Source organism: Primulina tabacum, chromosome 1, assembly GCF_025594145.1.
Source record: "Primulina tabacum isolate GXHZ01 chromosome 1, ASM2559414v2, whole genome shotgun sequence".
Classification (NCBI taxonomy): Eukaryota; Viridiplantae; Streptophyta; class Magnoliopsida; order Lamiales; family Gesneriaceae; genus Primulina; species Primulina tabacum.
Window position 1 is genome coordinate 12,438,457 of NC_134550.1, and position 20,707 is coordinate 12,459,163.

The 20,707-nt window shown below is 38.0% G+C and overlaps 1 protein-coding gene across 1 annotated transcript; it reads left to right on the forward strand.

The window, feature by feature from the left end:
• The first annotated feature begins 408 nt into the window (after window positions 1-408).
• LOC142541730 (serine/threonine-protein kinase SRK2E-like) lies at window positions 409-4,419 on the forward strand. Its single transcript, XM_075648198.1, is given in 10 exon segments — window positions 409-939; window positions 1,219-1,293; window positions 1,376-1,477; window positions 1,552-1,605; window positions 1,702-1,794; window positions 2,033-2,125; window positions 3,088-3,192; window positions 3,274-3,372; window positions 3,833-3,909; window positions 3,911-4,419. Coding segments are annotated over 10 exon segments (1,089 nt in total). The 5' UTR covers window positions 409-762; the 3' UTR covers window positions 4,125-4,419.
• Window positions 4,420-20,707: the final 16,288 nt, after the last annotated feature.

Consider the following 20,707-nt stretch of genomic DNA (forward strand, 5'->3'; position numbering starts at 1 on the left):
AGCATAAAAAGTAATACTTTTTCATGAATGACCAAATAAAAGATTCGTCTCACAAAATACGACCCGTGAAACCGTCTCACACAAATTTTTGTCATCTTGGAATATCTCAATCCAAATATAACTGTAATTATTTCTCGATCAAGTGATTTTAATGATACCGGATATTAACTAAGTAAACATTCTATTTTGGTTAATTCCTCCCCTTTGTCAATAAATTTTAAAATTGACCAAGTGATTATGATACTTTTTAAAATTTATGATTTTATTTCGAAAAGGCCATGAAAAATTTATTTATTTTTTGATTGGATGATAGTTTTATTTTTTAAAGTTATAAAAATTTTATATTATTAAAAAAATATTTAATAATTAATAATATTTTAAAGGCGAACAGGGCACCAATAATTGGGGAACAAACTTATAGGCAGCTTCCTTCAAGAGCACCTGTACACCTTCAATCCCACACATAAAAGCATAGATAAACCCTGGAAGCAATGCCACTTTTACCAAATTTTTGTGCAATAAAGTGACGCACTTTGATTGAAATCCGAGCTAAATCAACTCAATAAATTATGAGAAATGTGAACGGTGACGTGTGTTTTCTTGTGTGTGGTGCGGGTAAGTGAGCTCTTCACGGGATTGATCACTAGCCAGATTTGTGACCGATTTCTTGCCACGTGAAACTCGGAATTTTTGTGGGTTTTTTTTGGTTTTTTCTTGTGGGGGTGGATTTTTGGTTCTTCGGGGGAGGGTTGATAGCTGGGAATGGATCGACCGACGGCGGCGATGGGCCATGGTTTGGACATGCCGATAATGCATGACAGCGATCGCTATGAGCTGGTTAAGGAAATCGGGTCGGGTAATTTTGGGGTGGCTCGGCTTATGAGGGATCGGCAAACCAACGAGCTTGTTGCTGTTAAGTACATCGAAAGGGGCGAGAAGGTGAGGCCCTTCTTACGGCTTGGTTTTACCATTTCTTTTTATGATCTGAATCATTTTTAGAGAATTATGGGGTAAATATTGAAGTTATTGAGTTGAATAAAAAGTCGAATTTCACCATCGAAACACCACTAGATTCTCTTTGGTTGGATTCCTTATCACTCGGAATTGGTACGACTAACTGTGAAGCGAGATGGTTGTGTTCGTCTTTAGAGTTTTTTTTTTGTTTCACCATTTTATATCGACTTCTTTTTACCTTATTCTTCTTCTTGCTTTTGGTAGATTGATGAGAATGTGCAGCGGGAAATCATTAACCACAGGTCTCTAAGGCATCCCAATATTGTTAGATTTAAGGAGGTAAATATGTATCTAATCAGTCCTGGTACCCGAGATTTTGAAGTTTTGCTAGTCAGTGTTTATTATAGCAAAGCTTTTCCAGGTCATACTGACGCCAACCCATTTGGCTATTGTGATGGAATATGCCTCCGGGGGAGAGCTTTTCGAAAGGATATGCAATGCAGGTCGATTCGGTGAGGATGAGGTACAGCCTCTCGCTAAATTTATTTTCTTGGTCTCAGTTTATATTTAGCATTAAAATTATGACTTTTGCTGCAGGCAAGGTTTTTCTTCCAGCAACTTGTATCAGGAGTCAGCTACTGTCATTCTATGGTACTTGGTCGAACTCCCTTTTCAAATTGTGCATTTTTAAACAAGACATACATATTTTTTGTTCATTTAATTGAGATATACATAATCTGTATGAAGCAAATATGCCATCGTGATTTGAAGTTGGAAAATACATTACTGGATGGAAGTCCAGTTCCTCGGCTGAAAATTTGTGATTTTGGGTATTCAAAGGTACATCGTAATTTCTCTGCATCCCATTTAAGCTTTCTAGATGATAAACAGATCATACTTTGATATAACTCAATTTCCCAAACCATGATTATATTTAGTTGTCTAAATAAAATTATCGTTGCCCCGGCAATTCTATATGATGGCAAAGCGAATTACTCGGACAGTACGTCGTTCATTCTTCTCTTAATTTGCCCTTTCTTCATGCATTCTCATAACAGTTATGTTTACCTTATTTCAGTCCTCAGTGCTGCATTCACAACCAAAATCAACAGTTGGTACCCCTGCTTATATTGCTCCTGAAGTGTTGCTTAAAAAAGAATACGATGGAAAGGTGAGTACTTTGTAGTATTTTCATTGGATACTACTGAGTTGGTTGTCTGTTTTGCGAGTTGTCATGTTGAACTGGTGACTTAATTTTTTACATATTACTTGTTAATTATATTCTTTTGAAGTCTATTTGCATGTGTTTGGTGTCATATTAAAACATACAATTTTTCAAAAAGTTTATATGATAGAATTCCTTGAGTTATCGTAGAATATATTCGAGAGCGGAGTTGAAGTGAATGGAGTCGGCAGTGAGTAAAAACATTGTGCTCTACAAATGGAGTATGCCAAGAAAATGACATTTAAGTTATGCGAGATAAAATGCATCGCCACCTTTCCCATATGGTGCAATGGCATAAATATCATAAATATCTTCTAATTATGGGAGAGGTATAAGTTAAAATATCCCCTTTCCATACTAAATAAATAAATACATAAAAGAAAATACACCAAAAGTGGCTGAATGGAGCCAGTGCACCTTGGATACACTTTAGGTTAACCATAATTAACTTCAATTTATTGCTTTACCCAGCCAGAGGAAGGGTTCTCGTTCAGCTCAGGATTTGAGCTAAACTTATAGAAGCTTTAAGTTGGCCATGCTGAACTTGAGTTGTTGGTGTGAAATCTTAGCCAAGCTAGAGCTTTACTATCTAGATGAGAATTGGGCAACTTTAAAAGTCTACTGAAGATTCTTAAAGAGTTCGGTATTAGCTTGACCTAGCAAACATGCATGTTCATGCATGATCCGGAAATATTATTTGATAACATGGTACCTAGGAGACAAGCCTACGTGTCTACAATATAATTTTTAAGTTCTTCCACTGTTGAACCATCGTTTTCCATTGGCAGATACCCATCGGTTAACTTTTACTATCTTCTCACATTAAAATGTTTTTTTTTCCATCCCAATCAGTTAAATGAAATGAACTTTTATACATGGTAATCATATATCTACTATTGGTTATCCAGATTGCAGATGTTTGGTCTTGTGGAGTGACTTTATACGTCATGTTGGTGGGCGCATACCCATTCGAGGATCCCGATGAACCCAAAAACTTTAGAAAAACCATACAGGTACTATTCTCTACACAATATAATTTCATTTATTATTACTTTTGTTATATCTTACTTATTCAAGGTTTGGCACATTGGCAGCGAATTTTGAATGTCCAGTATTCAATTCCTGATTATGTTCATATATCTCCAGAATGCCATCATTTAATCTCAAGGATATTTGTGGCGGACCCTGCCAAGGTAAGTTACCGCTGGTGTTTATCTCATTTTCATCATGATCGATCTGCAACGATCATTTGCTACTTGTTTAATTCCCAACGGTTTCAAAGATGTGTTGTCTCTAAATGTGTGGAGATTATATTGATAACATGGTGCATTTTGCCTATTTGGTTTCAATCTCCGAATAATATATATGCGTGTGTGTACAATTTTATTATGGACGTAGTATCATATAAAGATATGTAGAGGAAATGATGGTGCATCAAAAACAATTATTCGATATTCTGTTGGGTGATGAAAAGTTGAACCGAAAGTAATGATCATAATGATAGATGAAATAAGTTTCTGGGATATTTGATGTCATTTTTGGGATGCAAAGTATTGTTTTCAGAAAATGAAAACAAATATCTTGTGTATTTTTTTTAGTTGGAGAAGCGTTTCATTTGGCTATAACGTATTCCAACTCCTTTAACACTGACAGAGAATTACAATGCCCGAGATAACAACCCACGAATGGTTTCTCAAGAACCTTCCTGCTGATCTCATGGACGACAACAGTGAACCGTCAATTCGAGGAGCCAGACCAGCCTATGCAAAGTGACGATGAAATAATGCAAATAATAACCGAGGCAACCATTCCAGCTGCTGGAACTAACAGCCTGAATCACTATCTTACAGGAAGTCTAGACATCGATGATGACATGGACGAAGATCTTGAGAGTGACCCTGATCTCGACATCGATAGCAGTGGTGAGATCATCTATGCACTTTGATTCATACTCATATTCAGGGGTCGAAGCTTGCAGAAGATTAAAAAAATTGCCTTCTATGATATAACATGATGTAACTTCATCACATCTGAATCACTGTTGTTATTTTTCTTTGTTTAGTTGTAATATTAGTTACCATATATAAAGCAATATTTACCCTTTACAGTGGTTATGCAGTGTTACTTAGTACTCTTAACTAACATGACATTTTGTTTTCTATGTACCCTGAATATATACTAAGATATCGTTTGGTGTGAAATATAAAATATCAAATGATCGTGCATATCACGTTATTCAACGTCTGGCTCTATAAATATTTGAAGTCGTATATCATTTTGTTATTTGTATATATTGGTTTATCATTCGAGTATTATACATTCTTTGTCATCATGTCAAATGAACCAAAGGATCCGTATATATGTATATATAGAAGGTGGAATTATGTTATTTTTGTTTATTTGCTTCTTTCAAAAATGGAATTAATTTTTTTTTAAAAAAAAATTGGTTGCTTTTGTTCGTTATTTCTAAAAACTCAAATGCCTGTTTATACCTATTTTATTCCTTTCGTTTAGTTTTTTTTTTTTCTTATTATTAGAGCACCCACAATAGTGAGTATTGTGGGTGCCATATCATCCAAATATTTTTCACCACCAACTATTCACAATTGTGTTATCTTGATTTGTGTGTCAAGTTAATAACCAGGTTACAAATTTGTAACCGATTATTCATATTTTTTTTTTCATTTTTAATATCTTTTAATTAAACTTTCTAATTTTAATAATCATTTTAATATTTTTTTAATATTCAAAAATATTTTTAATATTTTTTAAATATTCGAATAAAAATTACATATTAAATAATAGATGAAATTAATTAAATTGGTGAAATAAATTTTTATAAAATTGTAAGTTATTTTATTTAAATGAAAATAAACTATTAATTAAAGTGACAGTGTAACCAATAAATATTTGGTTGGTGTGATATTTGATTGTGAAATTTGAGATATTTGAATAATGAAATAGTTGATTGATGATGTGGATCATGAGATGTCACGCCCCGAAACTCGGGATTTGACACCGACGTCGTTTAACAATCACACAATTGAAAACAACCAGCCTCATAGCATAGTATAAATCGAAAGCCAGTTTATTAATCATAATTTCTCAAAACAAAGTCTTTACAACTGAAATAAATTAAAACTGCGGAAACGTCTTACATGAAATTTAAATTACTAAAAATTCGAGAATCTCTATACTAGCCAATCTCGAAATTAATAAAATCACCAGCCCCAAAATTGTTCGGATTCCTCTTCCTCCACTTGTTCTTCGGATTTATCTGGGGAAAGGTTGTAAGGGGTGAGTGATATGGTCGTCACTCAGCAAGTGGGGGCCGTTCGAGTACAATAAAAAACAACATGCAATTTTCGAAAATATACATACCATGCAACATAATTCATATCACGTACGCATCATTAACCCGACACTGAGATTCAGCTACTTTCAATGATTTACTGATATCAGTCCCTAATTTTTACTCCTCTAAGGGGACGAGGCCGTATAGCGGTTATCTCCCCCACCGCGTAAGGGTACGTATGGTTGTGATTCCCACCCATATCGAGTTGAATTCTCACAGTGCCAAAACATTTACATCATGCCAAAAACATCGTAACCAGAAGGGTGTAGAAGAAGAATTGTACTCGCCCGAATTTTTACAAAAACCGAACATACATGCATCAAAATTCAATAATTTAAAACAAGCCCACTTACCTTAAGTTCTTGATGAAAATAAACGTGAACGGCTAGGGTTTACTGCACTGGAATTTTCGAAATTCCTGTTCCGGTGGCTGGACGGCGGCAACGTTTCGCTGTACTCGAAAATCCTAGGGACACTAGAGGAGAGTCTCGAAATTTGAGAGAGAATTATGGTGTAATTTTCGAGCTATAGGGCCCTCCTATTTATAGGGGTTGGTTGCTATTGGGATCGAGTGATATCGCGTTGAAATCTGACTCAAATCTTTTATCTCGAATCGTGATCTATCTATCCGTGATTTGGGTGATAACCGAATTCCAAATCTTCCATCCCTTAAGATTTCGAAATTTTCATAGTATATATGTACACTGATTAATTAGAATTCTAGTGATTTTATTATCTCATGCTTGATTTTTTATCCCGATATCTCCATCTCAACTCAAATCTTAGATCTCTTATCTGCTAATTTTCGAAATTCCTTGATTAAATTCTTGGATGGAGATAGATTTATTCCTCCCAAAATTTAAAGTTGCACGATAAATAATATCATCTAAATTTCGAGCTTCAAAATTCTGCACACGATAAAATTATCTATACGGCTTAGATAATCTCAAAAGAAATCTTATATTCTATATAATAATATCAACATCAAAGATTACATCATCCTAGTATAATCAAATTATTAATCTGATAAGATCACGATTGAACAAAATCCCGAGTTTTACATGAGACCTACAAATATTTGGAGAAAATATTTTTACTATTGTGGATGGCCTTAGTTTAATAAATTTTACTTCATAAAAAGTGTATTGTTAAATTATTAACTTTATTTAACTGTACTTTGATTAAAATTTGAATTAATGTAAATTATGACCCTTGAATTATTGTATGTATTATTAATAATAATAATATATTATTATTATTATTTAATATTATAGGTAGAATATAAAAATAATATAAAAAATATTTTTTATCATGATCCAAACCAAACCAAATAGTAGCAGGCTTGAGCTTGGCTCGTTTAAGATTGTTTGAGGTTCGAGCTCGATTCGAGCTTTTAATATCAGACTCGAGGTCGGTTTGTCTTGAAATTACCAAGCTCGAGCTCGAGCTCGGCTCGTTAAAAGTTCGTTTAGCATGTTAATCAAGTCGAGCTCGAGCTTGATTCATTAATAGCTCGTTTAGCATGTTTAACAAGCCTGGCCTGAGCTCGGCTCGTTTTCGAGCTCGTAAAGCATTGAATTGAGATCGAGTTTGAGCTTGATTCAAGCTTGTTAAAAATTAAATATATCTACAAAATAATTTTAAATCAGACATAAAAATGTAAATTCATTCATAAATAACCAAAACGACACAAATAAGTGTTAAAAAAACATAAATCAATATATTATTAAATTTTAGAAAATAATACATCTAGAATATTCATCATACACTGATATCACCATATAAATAACAATGAAATAATTGCACCCCTTTAATACTTCAACTAATTCTGGTGAGAAAGTATGGAGGACGTTAGAGAATCCATTAAAATCAGGAATTACAAAATCATCTCCAATAACAACTAGTCAACTACCCTGCAAAGTTCATAATAACATTAGTACTAATATTTTTATTTGTCTTGTGTTCAATTCCTTCCATGGACATTAGTACTAATATTTTTATTTGTCAACTCAACAAATGAGTCAAGCTCAAGCTTACAAGCCACCTAAACGAGTCGGTCCCGAGCTCGAGCTTACGAGCCACATAAACGAGCCGAGCTCGAGCTCGCGAGTCTATTATCAAACATGTTTGCGAGCTCCCGAGCCGAATATATTTAGGCTTGAGCTTGGTTTGATTAAATTTTCGAACTCAAAATCGAGCTTGAACTTGACTTGATATGATTAACAAACGAACTCAAACGAGCTTTTTATCGAACCGAGCTTCGAATAACTTGCTAACGGTTTGGTTTATTTACATCCCTACTCTCAAAACATAATTGTATTTTAATTTTTAATTGTTAAGAATCGCCTCCTAATTAAATTACATAGTTTCAAATTGTCTTTCTCTGATGAAAAAAATAAAAATAATAGAACTAGTCTCGTTATTGATCTACCTAAGTGATATTTATTTTTTTATGAAGTAGAAACTCGTGATCGAGATTTTTAATTAATGAAATATGAGCGTCTCAAAAAATTATAATGTCGAAGGAATATTTCTCCATGATATATTCTGTAAGGCCCGAGATTATATCATTTTAATCCGAGATTATTTAATTTACGAATTTTGGGATGATAAATTAGATTCCACGGTTTTTGTAATTAATTAGGATTGAAATGGAATTAAAAATAGTTGAGAGGACCAAATTACAAATAGTGAAGATTTCAGGGGTTAAAGTGCAATTAGCACTTGAGTGGACACTTGTCATACCATGCATGAGATATATATAAATTGGTAAATTTCATTCAGCATCCCAGCAAAGAAAACGAGACAAGGTTCAGGGGAAAGCTTTAAATTTCATTTGATATTAGCTTCGTGAATTTGTGCGATTCGGCGATCCGATTTTAAATCCGGACGTAGTGCTGTGACCCTCTCATCGACAGCTACAACTGGACATAAGTTTTATTAGGTTCGGTTATCATTTGAAATTATGATGTTGGAAGAATTATTATTTGATCATTATTATGTGTTCTGAAAATATTAGACATCGTATAATCGAAGTCAGATCAAATAACAGATTGATTATGGAATTGTTATAATTTTCTGATTATATTGATTGGAAATTGGACAGATTTGGATTGTTAACTGATTTCAGATGGTATTGTACATGAGTTATGATTTGTAATTAATATCTGTTGAGATTGTATTGATGGGGATATTCAGATTGTTCCGTTATGCCAGTTGATTTTGAATTAAATTCAGATTGATCAGATTCATTGTTGAATTGGGAATAGAATGTGATATTATTATTCTCGATATGTCATTTCAGATTGATAGAGACAGTCTTGAATTAAGAACTCCCAATTCGTCAGACCGAGACTACGAAAGAAAGGTATAAGTCAATGTGGTACCGGGAGAACGACTCGAGTATGATATACTTGAGTTTTCCTAAATCACATACTTATTGTTATTATATGCATTGATTTGATTTGATATGCTTGTTCTATTGATTTATAGAAAGCACGTATTAGATGAGTATTAGACGAGTGATCTTGTGACAGAAGTGCCTGATAGTGGTGGAATCGTCACTGGCACATTGCACAATGTCACATGATAGTGAATTGGCGATAGTGCCAAAGTCTGTGATGGATAGGTCAAGACACTGGATGTTTGGCTATATCGACGTGGATAGAATTGGAGTTTCTTCTATTACTGTTGGTCGATATAGGAATGCCAACATCTGGAAACTGGGATCCCTATACTACGATTGAGTCTAGTCTGAGTCGTGGAGTCACGAGTATGATTGACAGTTTTATATTGATTTTGTTTCTGATTTTGATACATGTTGCTGTTATCTGTCCATGCTTTTATATTTATCATATGATTGCATGTTTCGTTGATTTATACTGGGATGTATTTCTCACCGGAGTTATCCGGCTGTTGTCGTGTTTGTATGTGTGCATGGCAACATGTGAGACAGGTTCAGGGTCGAGGAGATGAAGAGAGATCGTGATTAGAGTGAAGACTACGGACCTTGATTTGAGATAGGGTTTGGACACTTGATATATAGTTGTTAAACCTTAGTTGAATGAATGTATGCTGTACATGACTTGTACTTTATTTTATACTGATATGTATAATAGATGAATTCCATTACGTTCCGCAATTCTTTAAAAAAAAAATTTAGACCATGTTTAATATAATTGATTAAATAGTCCCAATGATGATTAAGAACATGATTAGCCTCCGGATCCCTACAACAGGTGGTATCAGAGCAATAGATCCTTTAGATTGAGATAGAAGCTAGTGAGCGGGGTAGAACAAATTTTCTTTCCTTGCATGTGATTGCTAGCATGATTTATTGCTTGTTGATACATGTTACTTGATTTATCTGATTTGATATAGTAATATGCATTATTGAGGTTGAATCAGAACCGATTCTTGATCAGCTGTAAGATGATCAGAGGAGGACTGAAACTTGAAACAAGTTGTGGTATCTGGTTACTAACCCTTGTGATAATTAGATTAGCTCCTCGAAGAATCCCAGCACAGAGAAGTATATTGATTGATCAGATGGATGTATCAGAAACTCCGATGGAAGTACAGTTGAGGAGGTTTCAGTCATTCCAACCGCCGATTTTGAAGGGCACTGAGACGACTGTTGATTGTGAGGATTGGCTGGATGATATAGAGATACTGTTCGATTCACTTGAGTACCCAGATGAACGTAGACTCAAACTGATTGGACATCAGTTACAGGAAGTCGCAAGAAGTTGGTGGATTGCAACCAAATAGTGATTACTTGGAAAATCTTCAAAGTTGAGTTCTATAAAAGGTTTTTCCCAAGTTCGTACCAAGAAGATAAGAGGGCAGAATTTGAAAATCTGAGACAGGGTCAGCTAAGCATTGAAGAATATGTTGCTCAATTTTCTACCTTGCTACGTTTTGCACCTCACGTGGCCGGGAATGATGAAGCTGTGACTGATCAGTTTGTTAAGGGATTGAATCCTGAAATACTGACCTTGGTGAACACAGGCCGACCCTATACTTTTGCTGATGCTCTGGGTAGAGCCAAGAGAGCCGAAGCCAGTTTGATGAGACAGAAAGGAGCTTCGTTTGCGCCTCTAGCATCGAGACTCGGACTTGAGACTGGTAGTAGCAGTGGTGGGAAGAAAGACGATTTGAAAGCTCGAAAGAAGCAGTTTAAGAAGTTAGGCAGCAGTCTTTCTAGCTCCAGTAGTTCGAGTCAGAGTTATACTGGGGTTTATTGCAGAATCTGTGGAGGAAGACATCCCACTGAGCAATGCCAAGGAGTATTTGGTAGTTGCCATATCTCCAAACGATCCGGACATTTTGCGAGAGTATGTCCACTGAGAGGTTCCCGAAGATTCCAGGGAGCAGAAGCATCTGGTGGTAGTGACAGAGGAACAGATCCTGGATGCACTTGACGATATAGTAGCAAGTACTTGTTCTTTTATGATTATTACGCGTATGTATTGAGAGACATTCATATATCCTACCCCTGATTTCTGAAAGAATTGCATTGATGTATGCTTTATCTGTTGAGTCATTGTCTGCGGTAGTTGTTATCTCTTTAGCCTTTTAGGAAGAGTTTTGATATCAGTGAATTCTGTGAAATATTGTATACTACAGTAAGATAAGAATGAGATTGAGTTAGGCTGTGTTGTACTTGTGTTGTCTTATTCTGACCGCATCATTGATATGATATGTTGACCAAGTACAGAGCTACTACAGACCGATCCTAGAAGATGGTAAGATTCGGACCTGACATGGCCGAAGATTGAACATTGTACGGTAAGGAATCTAGATTTAGAATTCCTTTGATATCCGTATTATTTCTGACTCGATGATTATCGAAAGGAGCGGAGGGACTCCTTATGTACTCAGTTGATTTATTGAAATCGAGTCTATTCTTGGCTGATTTACCAATGGCATGAGTGTTGCTATTATTTCCAGATGATATTCCGGGTTTGCCTTCAGTCAGGGAGATTGATGTCCGCCTTGACTTGATACCAGGTACAGTTTCTTTTCTTTAGAACTTTGTACAGAATGGCACCGACAGAACTGAAAGAATTGAAAAATCAGTTTGAAGATTACTGGCCAAGAGTTACCTCTGATTGAGTGTTTATCGTTGGGATGTATCAGCTATGTTTATGAGTTGATTAACTCTGTATTCAGAAATATTTTGATGATTCTATGCTTGTGTTAGCTGTGATATTCTGATATATTGGAAGAATATGATTGATTTTGTTGAATATTCTGAGAACTGAGATAGTGATATACAGAAACTGCTGAGATGTGAATCTGGACTGAGACAGATTGTATTCAGAGTATGTGACATCGGAAGACGATATATCTGTTGATTTGAGTACAGTGAGGCCGTGATCAGTTGGCCGAGATTAACGACAGTGTCAGATATTTGCAGTTGCATGAGTTTGCAGGCTATTGTATATGACTGTTGTGTTGAATTTGATTGAGAATTGTTATTTTTCTGAATCGGTATTTGAGACAGATTGTAAACAGTTGAGACTCGATATTGTGCAAGCCGAATCAGAACTGATTTTGAGAATTAAAGTTGTTCAGGAAGTTGATCAGAATGTACAGAACTCGATATCGATAGTCAGAGCAGGGCATCGATCAGAATATCAGGTATGTGATACTGAATTGTATATGAACAATTTATTTATTGTGCCATATGTTTCGGATTTGAAACAACAGGTAGTGTCAGATATGTACAGTAATTGATTTAGCATTTATCCTGATGGTAGGAAAATAAATGATAAATTGAAAAGATTGATTTTGGTAGAAACAGATGAGCTCAGATATGACAGAGTCTGTATTGAAATGTCTGAATTGCCAACAGGTGAATGCTGAAAGAAAGAAACCAGGAGGATTGTTGCAGAGTTTATCGATTCCTGAATAGAAATAGGATCACATTTCCATGGACTTCGTGACACAGTTACCACGTTCCTTCAGAGGTTGTGATGCAATTTGAGTCGTGATTGACAGATTGACCAAATCAGCATGCTTCATTCCGTATCAGATGACGTACAGATATGACCAAATGGCAGAAATCTATGTCAGAGGAGTTGTCAGATTTGGCAAGGAAGGGAAACTGTCTCCACGATACGTTGGTCCTTATGAGATTCTCGAGAAGACAGGAGATCGTGCCTATCGACTCGCATTACCGACTTCTCTATCTGGAATACATGATGTCTTTCATGTATCTATGTTGCGAAAGTATCTCCCCGATGATTCTCATGTTATTCAGCCAGACGAAGCCGAGCTTGATGAGACACTGAAGCTATGTTGAGAAACCAGTTCAGATTATTGATCGTAAAGAAAAACAGCTCAGAACGAAAACTATTCCTCTTGTGAAAGTGCAGTGGACTCGTCATGGCATTGAAGAAGCTACCTGGGAGACTGAATCAGATATGAGACATGAATTCCCATAGTTATTTAACTGATGTGAGTCTTTTATTTTAGCTTCTGTTATATCTTCTTATCTTATGTGATTTGATTGCCTGCGATTTCGAGGACGAAATCATGTCTCAGACGGGGAGAATTGTAAGGCCCGAGATTATATCATTTTAATCCGAGATTATTTAATTTACGAATTTTGGAATGATAAATTAGATTCCACGGTTTTTGTAATTAATTAGGATTGAAATGGAATTAAAAAGAGTTGTGAGGACCAAATTACAAATAGTGAAGATTTCAGGGGCTAAAGTGCAATCAGCACTTGAGTGGACACTTGTCACACCATGCATGAGATATATATAAATTGGTAAATTTCATTCAGCATCCCAGCAAAGAAAACGAGACAAGGTTCAGGGGAAAGCTTTAAATTTCATTTGATATTAGCTTCGTGAATTTGTGCGATTCGGCGATCCGATTTTAAATCCGAACGTAGTGCTGTGACCCTCTCATCGACAGCTACAACTGGACGTAAGTTTTATTAGGTTCTGTTATCATTTGAAATTATGATGTTGGAAGAATTATTATTTGATCATTATTATGTGTTCTGAAAATATTAGACATCGTAGAATCGAAGTCAGATCAAATAACAGATTGATTATGTAATTGTTATAATTTTCTGATTATATTGATTGGAAATTGGACAGATTTGGATTGTTAACTGATTTCAGATGGTATTGGACATGAGTTATGATTTGTAATTAATATCTGTTGAGATTGTATTGATGAGGATATTCAGATTGTTCCGTTATGCCGTTGATTTTGAATTAAATTCAGATTGATCAGATTCAGTGTTGAATTGGGAATAGAATGTGATATTATTATTCTCGATATGTCATTTCATATTGATAGAGACAGTCTTGAATTAAGAACTCCCAATTCGTCAGACCGAGACTACGAAAGAAAGGTATAAGTCAATGTGGTACCGGGAGAACGACTCGAGTATGATATACTTGAGTTTCCCTAAATCGCATACTTATTGTTATTATATGCATTGATTTGATTTGATATGCTTGTTCTATTGATTTATAGAAAGCACGTATTAGATGAGTATTAGACGAGTGATCTTGTGACAGAAGTGCCTGATAGTGGTGGAATCGTCACTGGCACATTGCACGATGTCACAGGATAGTGAATTGGCGATAGTGCCAAAGTCTGTGACGGATAGGTCAAGACACTGGATGTTTGGTTATATCGACGTGGATAGAATTGGAGTTTCTTCTATTACTGTTGGTCGATATAGGAATGCCAACATCTGAAAACCGGGATCCCTATACTACGATTGAGTCTAGTCTGAGTCGTGGAGTCATGAGTATGATTGACAGTTTTATATTGATTATGTTTCAGATTTTGATACATGTTGCTGTTATCTATCCATGCTTTTATATTTATCATATGATTGCATGTTTCATTGATTTATACTGGGATGTATTTCTCACCGGAGTTATCCGGCTGTTGTCGTGTTTGTATGTGTGCATGGCAACAGGTGGGACATGTTCAGGGTCGAGGAGATGAAGAGAGATCGTGATAAGAGTGGAGACTACGGACCTTGATTTGAGATTGGATTTGGACACTTGATATGTAGTTGTTAAACCTTAGTTGAATGAATGTATGCTATACATGACTTGTAATTTATTTTATACTGATATGTATAATAGATGAATTCCATTACGTTCCGCAATTCTTTTTTTAAAAAAATTTAGATCCTGTTTATTATAATTGATTAAATAGTCTCAATGATGATTAAGAACATGATTAGCGTCCGGATCCCCACATATTCTTAAAATTATACAATTCCCAAATAAAATTTATCTTATGTACCAAATATATGCTTGTATTTATAGAACTAACTTACGAGATAATGTTATTTGCATTCTACAATATGTTAATCAGACTCCAACTTACAATATTACTCTTTCTAAATGTTAGTTAATTTTCAAATCTTATTATTCATTCTTTTCACGTTAACTACTATAATAATTATATTTTAAAATTTAATAATTATTTTTATTATTATTTATTATATATAATAATAATAATACTCATTATTTAACTATTATAATTTAAAATACACCTCAAATTCTGATATGCCATATCATTGATTGAATTTCAATATTGAACCATTTAAATTTGTATTTTGGTTGTTTAATTTCATATATATCAATTATTTTGAACATATTTGTTTAAAATAAATATTTATGTTCTACAGATTTTAAATCTTGAAAAATCGAAAGTTGGTAGTGTTTGAAAAAAATTTAAAAAACTTAAAATCAAAAGTTGGTAGTGTTTGATAAATAATTGATTCTAATACTGAATTGTTATTAGAAACATTTTGTTAGAAGCATAATGAACGTCTCATCCGCTTTTGGATTTCAATTAAGGGTTTAAAAATAACGAAAAATATGATTTTTTTAAGCAAAAAAGCAATAATCAATTTTTTAGTGAATATATTCCCTTAGTTAGAAAACAACTTACGTTTTATATATCTAAACATGTTGAAAATATCATTTTATTAAAAATTATAAAATTTATAATACATTCAAATTTTTTAGAAAAAAACATTATTTTAAGATTTAAATAATATAATATAAATATACCTTTTTTTTTATTGCTGCTTAAGATTAACAAAATTTTGGAAAATCAAAATTTAATACATCTCAATAATATTTTATATTTTGTAAAAAAACAAGTTAATTTTATGCATCTCCTGGTAAAAAATTTTGTTATTAAAATTTATTTATATATAATAAAAAATATAAAAATTTTAGTTTTTTTTTAAATAAAATTTCATATTTGATTTATTGCCAAAACAAAAAATCGTGAATTTGAATGTCTAAGTGAAGGAACTGGTTCAAAAAAATAATCGGGATGATGGCGGAGACATCGTTCCATTTATATCGCACAAAATCCACTAATTTTAATATGTCCAGCATATTTGTATCTGATGATACCCTGGAAAGGGCTCGGGTCATTCTTGGACTCGGGCGGAAAGAGAAAACTTATGTGAGTCAAATTCCAATTTGATGCAAAGAGTAGAGCGTGAGTAAAATTTAGACATGGTACTTTCGCTCGACCAGGGTGACCAGGGTACTTTCGCTCAACCAGGGTGACCAAGGTACTTTCGCCCGATCAGGGTACTCCAGCCCGACCAGGATACTTTCACCCTACCAGGGTACTCCAGCCCGACCATGGTACTTTTGCCAGGGTTCAGGTCATCCGACCAGTATGGGTCAACATGCATAATTAGCATGATAATCAATGCCCATGACAAGATCCTGACAGTATGGGTCGATATGCCTATTAACAGATGACATGACATGGGTAGTTGTCAGACGACAGGGTATGGGCAGTTGTCAGACGACTAGGGCACGGGCAGCTGTCTAATCAAGAACAGCGTCCATGCACTATAATCGAGGTCATATTCTCCCCTATAAATATCCAGGTTTGCTCATTTAAACGGACATTGCAATCAATTGCATTCAATAAATTCTATCTCTACTTGGTGAACCTTATACTGACTTGAGCGTCGGAGTGGATACGTCGGAAACCCTTTCGGCGCCCCATTGACATTATCTTGTTGAGTGTGTACAGATTGTCTGAACCCGGGTCATCCCACCAGGACAGAGCACCCGGACAGTCCAGGACAGAGCATCTGGACAAACCAGGCCAGAGCACCCGGGCAGTCCAGGCCAGAGCACCCGGGCAGACCAAGACAGACCTCCCGGGATGCCAGGCCAGACCACCCGGGATCATTCCATCAGGCCAGGCATACTCATCCTATCATATTAAAATTTTTACAGGGAAAGTAGACTTCTTTTCTCAGGTAGATTGTCCACCCCAGCTCACCCAATCTACCCGGGCATCATCATTGGCGCCGTATGTGGGAAATCATATCTATAGACGTAGATATGGTTTTCATTCAAAAATAAGTCCGACCATCTCGACACTCAGATCTTATATGTGGATTTCATATGGGCTCAAAGCTCAGCAGCTATCCCGGATTGGCGTGGAAGAGCATTTGTTATGCACTCAGTAGCATACAACTATATTAGTCACCTAATTTAGCTCAACCAAAGAAGTTTCAGTTTACCAAAAATGAATTCGGATTCAGTATTTCTATGTTAGTGATTTGGTTTTTAATAAAAATAATACAACAGAAAAGCAAAAATCTTTTAAGTCCGGGAGGTATGAGGCCCCGGCACATTCTTGTAAATCTGGGAGACATGAGCCCCGGCTATTCTCTAAGTCTAGAGATTCGTAACCTGGCTCGGAGCTCCGCACCTCGACCATTATCTAAGCCCAGGGCTCCTGAACCCTGGCTCGGGACACCACACCTCGACCATTCCCAACTCCCGGGACATGCTCCCCGGCCCAAGGCTCTGTACATTGGTTATAATAAGCCCAGGACTCCGTACCCTGGTTCGGGGCACCACAGTTCGACCATTCCCAAGTCCCGGGACATGCTCCCCGACCCAAGGCTCAGTACCTGGGTTATTAATAAGCCCAAGGCTCCGTACCCTGGTTCAGGGCACCACACTTTGACCATTCCCAAATCCCGAGACATGCTCCCCGACCCAAGACTCCGTACCTTGTTATTAATAAGCCCAGGGCTCCGTACCCTGGCTCGTGGCACCACACCTCGACCATTCCCAAGTCCTGGGACATGCTCCCAGGCCCAAGGCTCCGTATCTTGGTTATTAATAAGCCCAGGGCTCCGTACCCTGGCTCGGGGCACCAGACCTCGACCATTCCCAAGTCCCGAGACATGCTCCCCGACCCAAGGCTCCGTACCTTGGTTATTAATAAGCCTAGGGCTCCGTACCCTGGCTCGGGGTGCCACACCTCGACCATTCCCAAGTCCCGGAACATGCTCCCCGGCCCAAAGCTCCGTACCTTGGTTATTAATAAGCTCAGGGCTCCGTACCCTGGCTCGGGGCACCACACCTCGACCATTCTCAAGTCCCGGGACATGCTCCTCGGCCCAAGGCTCCGTACCTTGGTTATTAATAAGCCCAGAGCTCCGTATCCTAGTTTGGGGCACCGCACCTCGACCATTCTCAAGTCCCGGTACATGGTCCCCAGCTCAAGGCTCCGTACCTGGGTTATTAATAAGCCTAGGCTCCGTACCCTGGCTCGGGGCACCAGACCTCGATCATTCCCAAGTCCCGAGACATGCTCCCCGACCCAAAGCTCCGTACCTTGGTTATTAATAAGCCCAGAGTTCGTACCCTGGCTCGGGGCACCACACCTCGACCATTCCCAAGTCCCGGGACATGCTCCCCGGCCCATGCCTTCATACCTTGGTTATTAATAAGCCAGAGCTCCGTACCCTAGCTCGGGGCACCACACCTCGACCATTCTCAAGTCCCGGGACATGCTCCCCGGCCCAAGCCTCCGTACCTTGTTATTAATAATCCCAAGGATCCATACTCTGGCTCGGGACACCACACCTCGACCATTCCCAAGTCTCAGGACATGCTTCCCGGCCCAATGCTCCGTACCTTGGTTATTAATAAGCCCAGGGCTCCGTACCCTGACTCGGGGCACCACACCTCGACCATTCCCAAGTCCCGAGACATGCTCCCCGACCTAAGGCTCTGTACATTGGTTATTAATAAGCTCAAGGCTTTGTACCATGGCTCGGGGCACCACACCTCGACCATTCCCAATTCCCGGGACATGCTCCCCGGCCCAAGGCTCCGTACCTTGGTTATTAATAAGTCCAGGGATCCGTACTCTGGCTCGGGACACCAAACACTGACTATTCTCAACTCTCGGGATATGCTCTCCGGCCCAAGGCTCCGTACCTTTGTTATTAATAAGCCCAGGGCTCCGTATACTGGCTCAGGGCACCACACCTCGACCATTCCCAAGTCCCGGGACATACTTCCCTGGCCAAGGCTCCGTACCTTGGTTATTAATAAGCCCAGGACTCTACACACTGGCTCGGGGCACCACACCTCGACCATTCCAAAGTCCCGGGACATGCTCCCCAGCCCCGGGCTCCGCACTCTGGTTATGGATATAATACAGGGCTCCAAATTTGGCAATCAAAAGCAGGTTTATGAACAAGAAGAATCTAATTATTTCTAAGGCCGGGTATATTGCAAGTTTTCTCAGTTTATAAAACACAAGACAGTGAAAGGGAAAGATAATTCCATCGAAGCATATTGTATCGATAAAAATCCCGGGAGACATCAGGCCCTGACATCTTCTATTTAAGCCCGAGAGACATGAGGCTCCAACATCTTATACTTAAGTCTGGGAGACATGAGACCCCTACACCTTATCTTATGTCCGGGAGACATGAGGCCCCGGCACCTTATACTTAAGTCCGGGAGACATGAGGCCCTGACACCTTATCTTAAGTCCGGGAGACATGAGGTCTCGACACCATCTTGTAAGCCCGGAAGACATGAAGTCCCAACATCTTATATGTAAACCCGGGAGGCATTAGGCCCCGATATTCTATTTAAACCCAGGAGGCATGAGGCCCCGGTATTATACTTAAGTCCGGGAGACATGAGGCCCCGACACCTTATCTTAAGTCCGGGAGACATGAGGCCTCGGCACCTTCTTGTAAGCCCGGGAGACATGAGGCCCGGCACCTCATCCCATCTCTGGAAAATATGAAGCCCCCGATACTTTTATAGCCAAAATTAATTATCTTTCCGGTGGAGTCAAAGCATGACTAATCGGGACATCGAGTATGATTATAGCCCGACTATTTAAGGAGGGCTTGAGGATACCCTGGAAAGGGGTCGGGTCATTCTTGGACTCGAGCGGAAAAAGAAAACTTACACGAGTCAAATTCCAATTTGATGCAAAGAGTAGAGCGTGGGTAAAATTTAGACAGGGTACTTTCGCCCGACCAGGGTACTTTCGTCCGATCAGGGTGACCAGGGTACTTTCGCCCGACCAGGGTACTTTCGCCCGATCAGAGTACTCTAGCCCGACCATGGTACTTTCGCCAGGGTTCAGTTCACCGGACCAGTATGGGTCACCATACAATCATTAGCATGATAATCAGTGCCCATGACAAGACCCGAACAGTATGGTTCGCCATGCCTATTAATAGATGACAAGGCATGGGCAGTTGTCAGACGACAGGGTATGGGCAGTTGTCAGACGACAGGGCATGTGCAGCAATCTAATCAGGAACAGTGTCCATGCACTATAATCGAGGTCATACTCTCCACTATAAATACCCAGGTTTGATCATTTAAACAGACATTGCAATTAATTGCATTCAATAAATTCTCTCTCTACTTCGTGAACCTTGTATTAACTTGAGCGTTGAAGTGGCTACGCCAGAAACCCTTCCAGCGCCCCACTAACATTATCTTGTTGAGTGTGTGCAGATTGTCTGACCCAGGTCATCCCACCGGGACAGAGCACCCGGGCAGTCCAGGACAGAGCACCCGGACAGACCAGGCCAGAGCACCCGGGTAGACCAAGAAAGAGCGCCCGGGAGACAAGGTCAGACAACCCGAGATAATCCCATCAGGCCAGGTCATACTCATCCTATCATATTAAAATCTTTACAGGGAAATTAGACTTATCTGCTCGTGTAGATTGCCCACCTCAGCTTAGGGGTGTCAAAATACAACACGACTCGTTAACCTTACACGACCCAATATGAAAAAAATCAGGTTCGGGTTGGGGTTTTTCGGGTTTGGGTCGGGTTCGGGTTGGGTGAG